The sequence below is a fragment of the Corvus brachyrhynchos genome, unplaced genomic scaffold, assembly GCF_000691975.1.
Source record: "Corvus brachyrhynchos isolate BGI_N302 unplaced genomic scaffold, ASM69197v1 scaffold338, whole genome shotgun sequence".
Taxonomy (NCBI): Eukaryota; Metazoa; Chordata; class Aves; order Passeriformes; family Corvidae; genus Corvus; species Corvus brachyrhynchos.
The window spans coordinates 31,755-45,389 of record NW_008239334.1 but is presented as its reverse complement, the minus strand read 5'-3'; the positions used below and the strand labels follow the sequence as shown (position 1 = coordinate 45,389).

At 57.1% G+C, this 13,635-nt stretch overlaps 1 protein-coding gene across 2 annotated transcripts in view; it reads right to left on the bottom strand.

Annotated features, from left to right (window-relative positions):
• Positions 1-11,469, bottom strand: part of IKBKE (inhibitor of kappa light polypeptide gene enhancer in B-cells, kinase epsilon) — a 12,616-nt gene extending 1,147 nt beyond the window's left edge. Inside the window, exons 1-18 of one of the 2 annotated variants that reach the window (XM_017741127.1) lie at positions 10,788-11,469; positions 9,947-10,087; positions 9,684-9,813; positions 9,087-9,268; positions 8,727-8,887; positions 8,083-8,193; positions 7,664-7,843; positions 7,122-7,324; positions 6,473-6,537; positions 6,285-6,376; positions 5,527-5,628; positions 4,269-4,344; positions 4,080-4,192; positions 3,735-3,811; positions 3,416-3,455; positions 2,509-2,610; positions 756-852; positions 172-275 (exon numbers count right to left, since the gene is read on the bottom strand). In XM_017741127.1, coding sequence (XP_017596616.1) covers positions 172-275; positions 756-852; positions 2,509-2,610; positions 3,416-3,455; positions 3,735-3,811; positions 4,080-4,192; positions 4,269-4,344; positions 5,527-5,628; positions 6,285-6,376; positions 6,473-6,537; positions 7,122-7,324; positions 7,664-7,843; positions 8,083-8,193; positions 8,727-8,887; positions 9,087-9,268; positions 9,684-9,813; positions 9,947-10,087; positions 10,788-10,874 — 2,063 coding nt within the window. In that variant the 5' untranslated portion in view covers positions 10,875-11,469. The remainder of the gene's footprint in view (positions 1-171; positions 276-755; positions 853-2,508; positions 2,611-3,415; positions 3,456-3,734; positions 3,812-4,079; positions 4,193-4,268; positions 4,345-5,526; positions 5,629-6,284; positions 6,377-6,472; positions 6,538-7,121; positions 7,325-7,663; positions 7,844-8,082; positions 8,194-8,726; positions 8,888-9,086; positions 9,269-9,683; positions 9,814-9,946; positions 10,088-10,787) is intronic. The other variant, XM_017741126.1, reaches the window with a different exon arrangement.
• Between the last annotated feature and the right edge of the window lie 2,166 nt (positions 11,470-13,635).

Sequence of the window (13,635 nt, the reverse complement as noted above, 5' to 3'; positions counted from 1 at the left end):
AAGGGCTGGGATGTCCCACAGGACACCGAGCAAGGATCACACCCAGCAGGGACAGTTTTTCAGTCCTGTGGGCACAGAGCACTCACCCCATCGCCGAGGATGAGCAGCAGGAGGTTCTGCTCCTCCCCAAGGAGCTGGGCTGTCCCCAAATCCCTCTTCCCAAAGACTCACCGCAAAGCCATCTCCTGGCGTGCCTGGCTCAGGTGGACAGGGGAAGGCACGGGAGGAGCTGGGGCTAAATTCCATCTCTCCATCTGGAGAAACCTGTCCAGAGCCTGTGGAGATGGAGAGTCCTGGCAGCTCCCACAGCAGGCGCCGCCTGTGGGGCTGACCCCGGGGCGAACACTCAGAGGCACCCACGGAGTCCCACCCAGCACTGCTCCAGGACAAAGGAAATCAAGTGACCCAAGGACCAGCACATCCACCAGGAGGCTGTGCCCCAGCTCAGCAGCTTTGCTGGGGGAGCTGGAGGTGAAGCAGCATTTCCCTCCTGTTGTGACTCCCATTTATTGGGCTGTGCCAGGCAATCCTTGGGACCAGGAAAGCCCCTGCCAAAGGTTTCTCCACTCCTTGCTCACAGAGCGGGACAAAACAACACCTCCAGCTTGGATCACCCACAGAGAACTGCAGCAGGGGGGTTAAAATACTCCAGGGGTCCCCTACTTAAGCCAGGTGCTCCTGGACCCTGGAGAGGGGAGCGGGAGCATCCTCAGGGAGCAGGAGGAGGCTGTGGAGCTGCACCCCTGGACACCTACGCCCTGCAGGCAGTCCTGGCACTCCGTCATCTCCACACTGCAGGTGCTGATGCGGTTGCTGAGCCTCTTCAGCTGCTTCTTTATCTCACAAACTTTCCTGGAAAGAAGAAAATGAAGACAAAACTCCCGGTCAACGCTTGGCATCATTAATTTTTTAATGTGTTTTAATTTGATGCTTTTTGCAGCCCTGTCTGGACTCCAAATCCTGACGGAAAGCAAACGAGTGTCAGCAGTGCTGTAATTACAGCTCTAACAGCCACCACAGGCCAGGCTATCCAAACAGCAGTAGTAGCTAATTAATCAGGGAAAGTTGCTTGTAAATGAGGCAGCTCAGGCCCATCATTTCACCCAGCACAGCCTGGGCCTCTTGTCCCTTGGAGGACTGAGCATCTACCCAAAAAGGGCTCCTCACACCCAGCAGGGACATCATGAGTTGTATTTAAAAAAAAAAAAAAAAGTTTGTTTTGGCTTAAAAAAAAAACAGACTAAGGGAAGAATATTTCAGGTGAATGATCCACCTTGAGTCCCCAGAAAAACAGTCACCACCCCACAAACCCTGGCAGGAAACAAAACAGGACAATTAAAACTGAAGTAACAAGAAATTAAAAATATCCAGCTGAGACTTGTGGTGTTTCTCCATAAGGACAGGAAAAGAGGTACAAAAATACCCCAGGAAAACATGGAGAAGGTTTTTTCCTCCCTGTGGGCAGAGGCAAAGCCCTTGTTTAGTGCAGACACGGCTCCTGCACTGCACGGGTTTTGTGGGGCTCCACATCCAGGGGGGAATCCCAATCCGAGACAAAATTCCCACTGGAGCTGAGGGAGATTTCATTGCCTGTGGTGGGATGGGGTGATGGGGGGACTGTGGGATGCAGTCCTTGTCCCCAGGGTGAAACCTGCCTTTGGGTGAGGGCTGGCAGCATGGAAACCCCTGGTGGCACAAGCTGGGGCTGGGAATGGGAGGAGGAAGGGAAAAGACTGGGATAAAACTGGGATGGGGCAGGGAAAAGGCAAGGAGAAGGCTGGGAGAGCACAGGGACAGAGCAGACCCTGCCCTCAGCTCCTGGAGCATTTCTGAGCACCCCAGAAAAACTTCCAGCCTTAAAATCCCCTCCAGTTGTAAATCCAGCACAGGGCTCCTCCCCACCAGAAATGGGCCCAGGTCAAAAAATGGGTTTAATTGTAAGGTATTGCAGAAACTCCTCCTCCCTCCACCCACACGGGCAGCCCAGGGGAGGCTGCTCCTCTGGAAAAGCAACCTTGCCATGAAAATCCAATTTTTGCAACATCCTCTCCCCCTCCCTGCTCTGCCACAGGCAGTGCACTGCTCTCGCTCACTGCGGGGTAATTTGCTCTTTGCATTATTCCCCAAGCACCATTTAACAGAAAACCATCCCCGGTAAGCAGAGCTCTCTGCCTCAGTGGCAATTTTGTCCTGATAAAATCACCTCTCCCCCCACCCCAGAGCAAGGGAACAGCTGCTTGAGCTCCAGCTGCAAGTTTAGGGGCTTTTTAAAAAAATAAATGTAAAATAGCAGGGAGCCATCCCACACAGTGGGATTTCCAGCAGGCTCACAGAGCTGTTCGAGGGCTTGCTACCCCTTTGGAGGCTCTCAGCAGTTCCCAAAAGCCCCATTTCCATCTCCATCCCCATCTCCACGCTCCATCCATAGCCGAGAGTGCTGGGAAGCCCTGATCCCTGGTGGGTTACTGCAAAGTCCCCTCTCCCAGGTCCCTGTTGGGGGGCTGGTACCTCATCCTGCTGCTGTGCAGGGCCAGGGCCTCCTGGTACTGCTGGACACAGTCATTCTGGAAAATGGACAGAACCTTCCTGGCCAGGTTCCCCAAATTCAGCCTGAACCCGGGAGTAAAAGAGAGAACAGCATTATTTCCTTAAATGTGTGAAAAGGAACATCACGGGAGACCTGAAGCTGAATGGAGAAAGAGGGGCGGGATGCTCTGAAATGAACGACAGAGAAAACAAACCCTAACTGGGATGGGGAGGGAGGTTTGGGGGGATACAGTCCCCTGTCACCCCCCAGGGCACTGCTGAGAAGCCTCTGCCTCGGAATTTAAGGCAAATGTTCAAGGTTAGACCGAGCACTAAGTGAGACAAAGGAGTCTGGGAAGTCTCAGCCTCCCTGCTACACGCTGAAGTGGGAATTTTACTTCCTGCCTGTGTTAAATTCCCCTGGTTTCGGTGGAAAGTGAAAGGAGGATTCTTAAAGGCACAAAACCCATCAGGCACTTCATTCCCACTGAAGTTCAGCAGATGGGAAAGCAGGGACACTTCCTAAGTCAGCATCTCAGTAAATAAACGGCTTCAGACCAAGTCCTGTGTGAGCAACAGCCTGGAGCGAGTTCATCCCATCATGGAAGGAGTTTAACCCCTCATGCAGCACAGGGCTGTGGCCCAAGAGCAGCTCCCTGACCCCCCCTCTGCAGAGCTTCTCCCACAGCTTCACCTGGAAGAGTTCACAGCTTGAAACCTTCACTGTGAAGGTCCTGCAAGGAGGGACCAGCACAGGAACCACCTCCAGCTGCCCTCTGACAGCATCAGGGACATTTTATACCCCTTTGGGATGCAATCAGAACCACCAAACACCGGCCCGGCCTCAGCAAGGGGCAGGTCCTGGGGAGGGGAGAGGGTTGGGACTCACTTATCCAGCTTGTGAATTTGTTCCTCGTTGTAGCCCAGCCCTGGGGAGGAAAGACACCGTCACCACCCGTTTTCCTGCTCACAACCCAATAAATGGCAGTTTCACAACACACAAAAGGGGATTTTCCTGGCTCAGCCCCCGGGGCCACTGTCAGGACACAGAAACAGATGATCTACAAGGCCCCTTCCAGCCCAGACCGTTCTGTGGTTTGATGATTCCATGAAATAACTGCTGATCCCAGCAAACCGAAACCATCCCGTTTCCCACAGGGACAGTGCAGGGACATTCCTGCCTCGTGTCCCCCGTCCCCAGCACTCACGCAGACACGTCCTGGCCTTCCTGAACTGCTTGTAGATCAGCTGCATCTTCTCCAGGCAGCACTCAATCTGCTGGATGCTGACACGGGACAGGGAAGGAAGCGTGAGGCCCCTCGGGAGGGAGGGAGGGGGTGAGTTTGGGGTGAAATCATCACTTTGGGGTGAAATCATCACTTTGGGGTGGAATATGAACCCGCTGTGAGTCAGGGGCGCTGCTCCCCATGTCTGTGCAGGGCATCCCCCAGCACCCCCCGTGGGTGGGGGTGGCACGAGGGGCTGTGCCTGGCAGGGGAACTGCTCCATCCGGGTGGGGACAGCAAAGTGGCACCAGGAACTCCACCACAAACCTTTTGTCTTCGTGCACTTGCTGCCTGTCCTTCACCAGCTCGGCCAAAATCCCATCCAGTGTCCCCTGGAAGTCAAAGATGCTGTGGGAGCACTGGGAGAGTTCCTCATCGACCTGCGGAGGAGGGGAGAGGTTGGGACCAGCTGCTCCAAGAGCTGGGGGTGCTCCTCAGGCTGGGGATGCTCCTCACCCTCTGCAGCCTTGTCTTCACCACGGCCACATCCACCCCAGCCGGGCCCCTGCTGCCTGCAGGAACGGCCTCGTGCCTGAGGAATGACAGAAAATGAATATTCCTGAAGGAGGAAATAATCCAGAGGCAGCTGTCACCAGGGCAAAGGAATCCAGCCCATGCTGGGCTCCTGGGGGGCTGCAAAGTGCTTTCCTCAGGCAGCAAGTCAGCTTTCAGAGTGCCAGATCTGAGCCACGACATGCAAAATGCTGATCTGGTAAAAACTCGCCCTGTTGTGTCCAATTTGTTCCAAAATTGTCAGTTTTCCACCCACTGGCTTCAGGCCAGCTCGGATGCTGTCTGTGTCCCTGCAGCTGGCACGGGAGCGCTGGGCTGAGCATGGCACACTGGCTAAGTCAGCAGAAATATTCCTGATGCAGAGTGTTGGAAGGGCTGGAAGAGCCAGAGCATCCAGCTGCAGCACTGCTGCTCTTGGCACCCCAGCCCCGAGCGCTGAGCTCAATGGGAACCATGTGTCCCTATTTTTTTTTTCAGATGAAGTGGAAATTAAGGGACTTTGCTAAATGGCAAAGAATGAAAGAACAGCAACCCAGCGGCAAAGAATTTTCCACTACAACAGCAACAACAAAAAAAGCAACAGAAAAGCGAAATATCTGTGGGTTGCTTTAGATAAAATGGGTTCAGCTTGGCCCAGGGCAGCCGGGTGGGAAAGGGTGTGTGGGAAGGGGAAGGTTGAGGGCAGCCCAGGGCTCCTCCATAATTCAGTGGAGACTCCTGCAAGGAAATGGGACATCTCCCCGTGGATGGCAGGAGGCGGCTGTTGGATCCATGGGAATGCAGCCCGGCTCTCCAGGGCTGTTTGCAGGGAGCGGGGCTGGTGATGGGGGCCAGACCCCTGCAGGGCCCTGCAGCTGGTGCCATCCTGCTCTTTATTTTATCCCAACTCAATTCTCCTTTCCCTGGAGCTGGCAGCAGCCCTGGCTCCTTCCTGCTCAAGGGCTGTAACAGTCAGAAAACCCCGGAGCAGCAGCCAGAGTCAGGACTAACTCTGGGCTCCCAGAAACCAGGGATTAGTCGTTAAAAACTGAAGCAAAGAGGGAGAACCAGCCAGAGTGGCTTGTTTCCCACACAGTGAAAAGGCCTCCAACCTCCCAGGTATCAGCTTATTCCTGGCATTCTCCTTATTCCTGATTATCCAGGCACCTTTGAGAGCCCCGTATCTTGTCAGCCACAGCCCAGACCTGCAAACCTCACTTACAGCACGTGTGTCTTCACCTCGGTGAGCTGCAGGCAGGCGAGCACGGAGTGAGCCCCCCTCCTCTGCTCCAAAATCCTGGAGCACTCCGTTTTCAGGTTCCCGCTGCCGAGAGAGAGAACAGCCCCTCCAACACGTGCTCCCCGGAGTCACAGACCCATCCCGGGGCCAGCTGTGTGGGAAGGGGGCAGGGATGGAGCTGGTGGCTTCTCTGAGGTTGCTCGTGAGACAGTGGGGGCTGGAGGAACCTAAAATTGGCTGTGGCTGCTGGTTTTAGGGTCTCTCACCCTCTGCTCACTGTCTTGCCCCAAAAGGAGTGGGTAGGGCAGTGAAATTCATCATGGAATCATGGAATGGTTTGGATTGGAAGGGTCCTTAAAACCCATCTCATTCCAACCCCCTGCCATGGGCAGGAACACTTCCAGCAGATGCTCACGCAGTGATGATGACAATAATAACCCTGCTCTTTTCCTCAGCCTCTCCTAAACTGAAGGAAGTGACCCAAAAGGAACAAAAGGGGACAGGAGCATCCTCAGAACACCAAGGGGTGTTGTCCTACAGGTGCAGCCCCACGGGGACACACTGCCCCTCACGCCCTGCTCCCTCCCAGTCCCCCAGAACCCCATCCCACCATCTCCAGTGGCCCTGCACTACCAGGAAGATACCCCAGGAGGGTTTAACTCAACACCCAAACCCCTCAGTGCTGGGCAGGGCCGTGTCCCCGCTCTGTCCCCCACCCCAGCAGTGGCTCTGTCACTCACATCACCCAGTGCAGGCCCCTGGCCAGCAGCTCCCGGCCGCGCCGCAGGGCCTGCCCCACGCGCAGGGTCTGGTGAGCGGCACCCACGGCGCTCTGCAAGGCAAAGGGCACTGCCAGGACCTGTGCCAGGCCCGGGGCACCGCCAGCACAGTGCCAGGGGCTGCCCTGGCCCCCGGCACACACACCCACCTTGGCTGCACTGCAGTCGGCCACCACGTCCACCCTGGGCATCAACTTGGGGAACTCCAGCGCCGCTGCAAAGACAGGCAGGGTCGGGGGGGTTGTCCCAGGCTGTGGCTGGGGGCAGCTCCCACCCGCCAAACAAACCCTGTGGCCACTCAGGATTTCAGCCTCAATGCTGGAGGCTCCGTGCAGCCCTCCAAGGTATTTTGGAAGCATGGATGAAGGCGGGAATTCCCTGCAAAGGCCAGTGCGGCACGTGGCTGTGAAGCACCAGCATAGGGCAGGGGGAAAAACGGACCCTGAGAGCCCCTAATCCTGCTCCACCTCCTGTCCTGCCCCAGGGACCAGAAACGGGACTGGGAATTGGGACTGGGAACTGGCATCAGGAGTGGGAACTGGCACTGGGAACCAGTACTCCTCGCTGCTGGAACTGGGTCACTACTGAGAACGGGGACTGGCAGTGGGAAAAGCGACCAGTCTGGTGAAATGGGAACCCTGCTGAAACTGGGATCCAGGTCCAACACTGCCCAGGCACCAGGACCTGGGATCATGCAGGAAAAGGGCCCATCACCCAGGAGGGAAATGGGAAATCTCTTGGGGTGACAACGGTAACAAATCCCTCCTACAAGAGCCACTCTCCTGCTGTGACACTCACGGTCTCTGTACCGGACCCCCACCACATCCTCAGGCTGCTCAGAAGTGCTCAGCAAAGTCAGGGGGCTGCGCTCCGTGGTTTTGCAGAAATTATGAGCTTGTAGATTGGGATCCAGCTCATACAGGTGTCCTTCAAAAAAATACTCTTGGTGGTGAGGAACTATATTTGTCTGTTTGAAGACGGCATCTAAAAACTTGGTGGTACTGAAATGGAGAGAGAAATGAAAGGATGGGGATAAGCAATGAGGTGAGCACACAGATTTCCATCATTTTAGCAGCCTGCTGCCCTCAAAATACCAAAATATTGATATTTTCTCTTAGCAAAATATCAGACAAGGTCAGCAGAGCCCCTTGGACACCTCCCTGAGGCTCTCTGTGTGCCCATCAGTGCACTCCCAGCAGAGGCTGCTGTGAGTCTGGTGTGTTTTAACCTGGTTTAGGAGCTGTGCAAAGGGAATGGTGCTGCCCCCAGGTTCCCCTATTAAAGTGAGGGGCTGAGGCTTCCCAGCTCCTTTCCCAAATGTACCTCTAACACAGCCTTACGTGTTGTAGGAGTGGATGTAGATGCGATGGGAGGACGCCTGCTGCAGGGAGAACACGTCCACCACGATCCTGTGCAAAATGTCGTTGGTTCCTGCAAAAAACTGGTCGAATCCCCAGCATTTCTCCTGATCCACCTCCAGGATACTCGCCAAGATGGGGATCAGCTGGTCCTTCAGGCCCCTGCAGCAGCAATGCAAGAGGAGATGTTTGCAGGGACTGGTGTAACCCCGAGTCACAAACGCGGTGACTGCAGGGCCGCCGAGAGTCACTGCCCTTCCCTGCGCCCCTTCTCCTGGCTGGAGAGCAAAGATCTGGTCTGAAAGCTGTGCCACCTGAAAATGAAAAGTTCCTCTGCCTCGTTAACCCCCCCTGTGCTGTGTGAGGACATGGGAGCTGCAGCCCCAGCAAGGGACACTCACACGGAGAGGCGGCAGGTGATGGGCAGCTCGTAGCTCCACTCGATGTTCCCGTTCTCCTGCCTCTGGATGCCCGCGATGGCTCCGGGAGGCTTCTCAGTGGTGATTTTGTACCTGTGGGAGGGGAATTGCTCACTGCTGACAGAGCCAAGCAAGCTCTGTTTGGGCACTGCATCCCTCCGGTGGAGGGAAAGGGCAGAGCGTGGACGGGCTGGGAAAGACGTGATTCACTGAGGGAAAACAAAGTGCTCAGAGGGAAAATACTGCAAGAAGCAGTCAAAACCATCCAAGACAGAATAAATCCTGCCTCCTCCTCCAGCTGTTTAGCCAGGAGGTCATGGGAATGCATTTTACAGAATCCTAGAATTACCTGAGTTGGAAGGGACCTTAAAGGTCATCTGGTTCCAAGGCCCTGCCACGGGCAGGGATACCCCCCATGCTCAGTGCCCCATCCAGCCATCCCATCTGGAGGGAAAACGTGGCACATGGGACACGGATTCTTCCCCACGCAGCACACACACCACTCCCCACGGGCCCCTTGTCAGGGCTCTGAGGCCGTGTGGGGCTAAACCAGCGGTGAGGCAGCACAGCCCCGGGGCCGCCGCCACTGTCCCAGCTCCCCACCCACAGCTGGACACGGGACCTACATGATCTCCTTGTTCCTGCGGGGTCCCCCGAAGGGGACGAAGGGGAGGCTGCCGGTGGCAGCGTGGTAGAAGGTGACACCGATGCTCCAGAGGTCCACGGTGACACCGAACGCCTTCTGCTGCGGCTTGCGCAGCACGGCTCGCTCGTACACGTCAGGGTGCTGCGGGGAAGCACAGAGCTCTGGGTCCTCCCCAAAACCATCCCCTGCAACCCTGCCACAAAGCACTGAGCCCATCCCCTTCCAAAAATATGGATCGGGCTCTCCAAGTCGCTGCTGCTCCCAAATTATGCAGCTGTTGAATGGAGGGACAGGGAGCAGCCCCCCCAGGGGCCACGAGCCTGGGACATGCCCTACTCACCAGATACTCCTCTGTCCCATAGACAGACACAAACTTTTCATCGTCCTCCAGCTCCCGGGCGGCTCCAAAATCCGTCAGTTTGTAGATGCTCTGCCCGTCCTCTCCCACGAGCCGCATGATGTTCCCGGGTTTGATGTCTCTGTGCACGACGCCGTTCTCACGGAGGTGGTTCATCCCTGCCACTGGGCACGCGGGGGGGAAGCAGCATTCGTGTGTGAGGCTGCAGCACTGGGCTCCAGGGGGGTCAGTTTGGATTTAGGAATGTGAGAAGGGCTGGAGAGGGGATGAATCCCACGGTGGTTGCAGTTAAATGGGGATCAGTGTGACTGGGGGGATGGCGAGGATGAGGACATGGCAGGGCACGGCCCCCGTGCCCTCCATCATGGGGCACAGCCCGCTCCCACAGCAGCTTCCCGGAGCAAGGAGAAACCCTCAGGCTTTCCCTCAACACAGAGCTCAACCCCACCCTGTTCAGAGGTGCAATTTCCGACCCCTCACCCCATCGCCCAGGGCTGGTGCCTGCAGGGTCCCACCAGCACCGCGAGGTCCCCAGCTGGAGGGTCTGGGCCCCTGGTGGTCCTGGACCCCCCCACTCACCCACACACTGCAGCACGATGAGGAACTCGGACTCAGCCAGGCCAAAGGCATTCGCTGGATCTTCCAGCACGTTCAGCAGCCTGCCACTGGAGCAGTATTCCATCACCAGCACCTTCTGCTTGCTGCTGCCCTGCGGTGGGAGATGCCAGGAGGGCTCAGCCAGCCCCGTGCCCCAGCAGCTGGCCGGTCCCCCCGCCCAGGCAGGACCAGGTCCCCTGCCTTGGCTGGTGAGCCCGAGGGTTTCCCAGAGGGATCCCACTCACTGTCTCCTCCACGGCAAATAATTTGACAATGTTTTTGTGGTTCAGCTTCCGCAGCATCTCGAACTCTCTCATCTGCACCTCCTGGGGCCGCAGATAGCTGGCGTTATTGAAAACCTTCACAGCAACCAGCTCCCCTGATTTCTGGGAAAAGAGGGAAAAGAGGGAAAGAAAACACGAGGTGATGTCATTCACGCGCAGAGCAGCTCCAGGAGCTCTGTCACTGCTCCCACAGCCCACTCGGGATGCAAATGCTGCCTCTCTGCACAAACAAACCGCTGTTAATCACCTCCCTGCGCTTCCTGTCCCTGCACCCACGTGCTGCGTGTCGCTGTGTTTATCCGGCTCCACAAAAAGTTCCCGTCCGGAGCCGAGGCTGGCAGCTCCCCGAGGGATGGGGATGTTCCCAGCCCGCTCTCGCAGGCGCCGCTCCTGCCCCGCGCCTGCAGTTTGCTCAATAAACTTCAAAGGCTGCTGAGGAGGAGAGCCCGCTCCAAGGCTGGCAAGTGTTTGCATGAACTATGCAAATGGACAAGGATGGGGTTTTCAAAACCTCTGGGCATTCCCCGGGAAACAGCTCCTTCCCCCTGCGCCGCTCGGGAAGGCGGCGAGCAGGACCCGGCTGTGAGCAGCCCAAGAGCCGCCCTCGACCCGCAGAGCCAGGAGAGGGAGCCCGTGGAAAATGAAAATAAACCCCAAAGCTGCCCCTGAGCTGCTCCCCAGCCAAGGATCTCCCGGGAGGGCGAGTGGAGCGGAGCTCGGGCATCCCGTGGGGCGGGAGGGATGGGGGGCACCGGGGCTCTGTAGTTTTGGGGTTCCTGCCCCCCCAGTTGCCCCCGCTCACCTTGTTGCGAGCTTTGTAGACACAGGCCGTGGCCCCCTGGCCCAGGAGGTCCTCGGTGCTCCACAGGTAGTTGGGGGTGCTCTGCATGTCCAGCGGGAAGCGCAGGGCTCACCCCGGGGGCCGCTGCCCACCGAGCCCCAGCCTTTACCCCTCTGTGCCTGGCAGCGCTCCGGGAAACGCCGGCCAAGGCCGCTCCCCTGGGCAGCCTCCCGGGCAGCACCGGGCCAAGGCTGAGCATGGACCGAGGCCTCGGTGCTGCCAGAAACCGCCCGGCCGGGACCTGCCGGGGCCGGCAGCACAACCCTGACAGACGCCAGAACTCGGGAGCGAACGAGCGCGGAGCGGCAGAGGCACCTCCCCGGCCCGGGAACTGAAACCTGCGGATTGCAAAACCCGCCCGGCGAGCACCGGCCACGCTGCAGGAGGAAATGCTTCAGCTTCCTGCTCGAGAAAAAACTTCCCAGCGGGGCAGCCATCCCCGGGCACGCCGGGCTCCGCAGCCGCTGCTCCGGGACGGGCTCCGGTAGCGGCAGGAGGTGCTGAGCTCTGGCTGCCATCGGCATTGCGGGACAGGGATTTGGGAAGCAGAGCCGGAGCAGGATCCGTGTCCAGGATCCGTGTCCAGCCCTTGTTATCTGTGCCAGCACAGGGTCACTGCTCGGCCCCTGGCACAGCATCACCTGGCAAGGCTGTCACGGAGCTGTTTGGACTCCCTTTCGGGGATGTGGGATGCAGGGTGGGATGCAGGGTGAGGTGTAGGACAGGGTGGGAATGTGGGATGCAGGGTGGGATGTGAGATGCAGGTGACATGCAGGGTGCAGAGCAGGATGTGGGACGCAGGATAGGGTGGGATGCAGGGTGGAATATGTCATGTGGGACAGGATGGGATGCAGGATGCAGGGCAGATTCAGGGAGGGATGCAGGGCGGGATGTGGGATTCAGGGAGGGATGCAGGGCGGGATGTGGGATTCAGGGTGGGATGCAGTGCGGGATGTGGGATTCAGGGCACTCTGCTGCCTGCACAGGGCAGAGCGGGGCTGCTGCTGTCCCTGCTCACTCTGGCTTCACCCTGACCAGCTCAGCACCAGGGTCCCCCATCAGGAATCATTTCAGGCTGGCGTGGGTGTGCCCAAAGGCTCCATCCTCACCAATAAAGCTTCCAAAGGTCTGAGAGTTCATCAGTGTGTGGGGCATCCAAAAACCGACACCACTTCACCAGCCTGCACTCAAACTCCACCCCTCATTAATTCCTTAATTCCTTCTGAGCTTCATTTTCCCAGCCACGGGTGAGTGTGCCTGGAAAAGCCTCCGGAGAGCTGAGGGCACAGCCTGGCCCTTTCCCTGAGCTTATCCGGGGGATGCCCGGGGCTGGGAAGGGATGGCAGAGTCTCGGCAGCTGCGGGAGCGCAGTGACGCCGGTTTAACCACGCGAAACTTGAAATCACTTTGATTGAAGTCACTTTGCTGCAGCTCAGCTGACAGGAAGAGAAAGGGCTGGGGTGACTTCTTGAAATCGTGTCTAGTTTCATTTTCTGTGCATGTGCTGGCTGTGTCCTTAAACAGAGCCATCAGTCTCTCCCCACGGTGCTGGCCAAGCCCACGGGTGGGAGTGCAGGGAACTCGTCCCCAAGACCTGCTTGGCTTCTTCCAGTTCCACTCTCGTTTCTTCTGCTAGCCTTTTGCAATTCCCAGCTCGTTTCCTCTCCTGGCTGCCCCATCAGCAGGTTTTCCCTCCCATCTGACCCCCCAGGACTGGATGTGCCCATGGGGGATAAACCCTGGTGTGGTGGGAGAGCCCGTCTGGCCCAGGCTGGGAGAGCAAAAACCCGGCCTTGAGAGCAATTTGTGGCAAGGATTAATTATTCCAGCTGGTGGCAGCAAAGCCCAAAGAATAAAGGGCAAGCACCGAGCTCTGTGTGCAGCAGGGACCTCGTCCTTGGGGTCGGAAAACCCAAGAAACCCACGAAGCCAGGGATGCCCCCTCAGTGTCCCTGTGACAAACCTGCTGCCTGGGACACGGCCGGGAGAGCTGAACCCTCCCAGCACTCACCACGGTGTTTCTTTGTTAAAAACCACCCTAAAGAGGTTTGGGAGGGAGGGTCAGCCCCACCTGTGCTTCGATGAGGGTTTAAGGGATAATCACAGCTGCTTCTGCTGGACAATGACCAAGGGAAAATGAAAACCCCCTTGTTGTCTGCCACCCCACTGCTCTCTGACTCCTATTTCATGTTTTAAAAAGAAAAAACCACCACCACTGTGCTCAGCCTGCTCTAGGGTGGTGCCACAGAGGCTGCTGTGATTCTGGAGTAAAACATCCCAGATTTCCAGCTCTTGAACCCCTACAAGAGGAGATGTGGGACAGGGAACACAGGGACGCTCACCCCAGGGACAGGGGGGAAAAAATGCCTCAGTTAAACATCAAACCTCACTGTAAATAAGTAATTCTTTGGAATCTAAAGTAAAGGAAGTCAAAATGACACAGCCCTTCCACGTTCCCCCTCCGTGCTCTGAAAAAGGCCTGTTGAAAAGCCGAGATGGAGGAAAGCTGGTAATGATAATAAACTATCCTATCCATAATCTCAATCTTAAATCCTCTTTCCTCAGACAGTTGGAGGTCCATCCTCCACAGGAAAATGATGAAGATTAAGCATTTCTAAATCAGGTCACTGCCAGGGAAGTGTTTGCCCCAGGGACTCCTGCTGTGGTAGGTGCGTGCGAGCCCAGGGTGGGGGAACACGGGGCTGGAATCAGGAATCAGTGCAGTCACAGAAAGAACGGTTTGCGTTGGAAAAGACCTTTAAGGTCTTATCATTCCCCCCCCTGCCATGGGCAGGGACACCTTCCACCA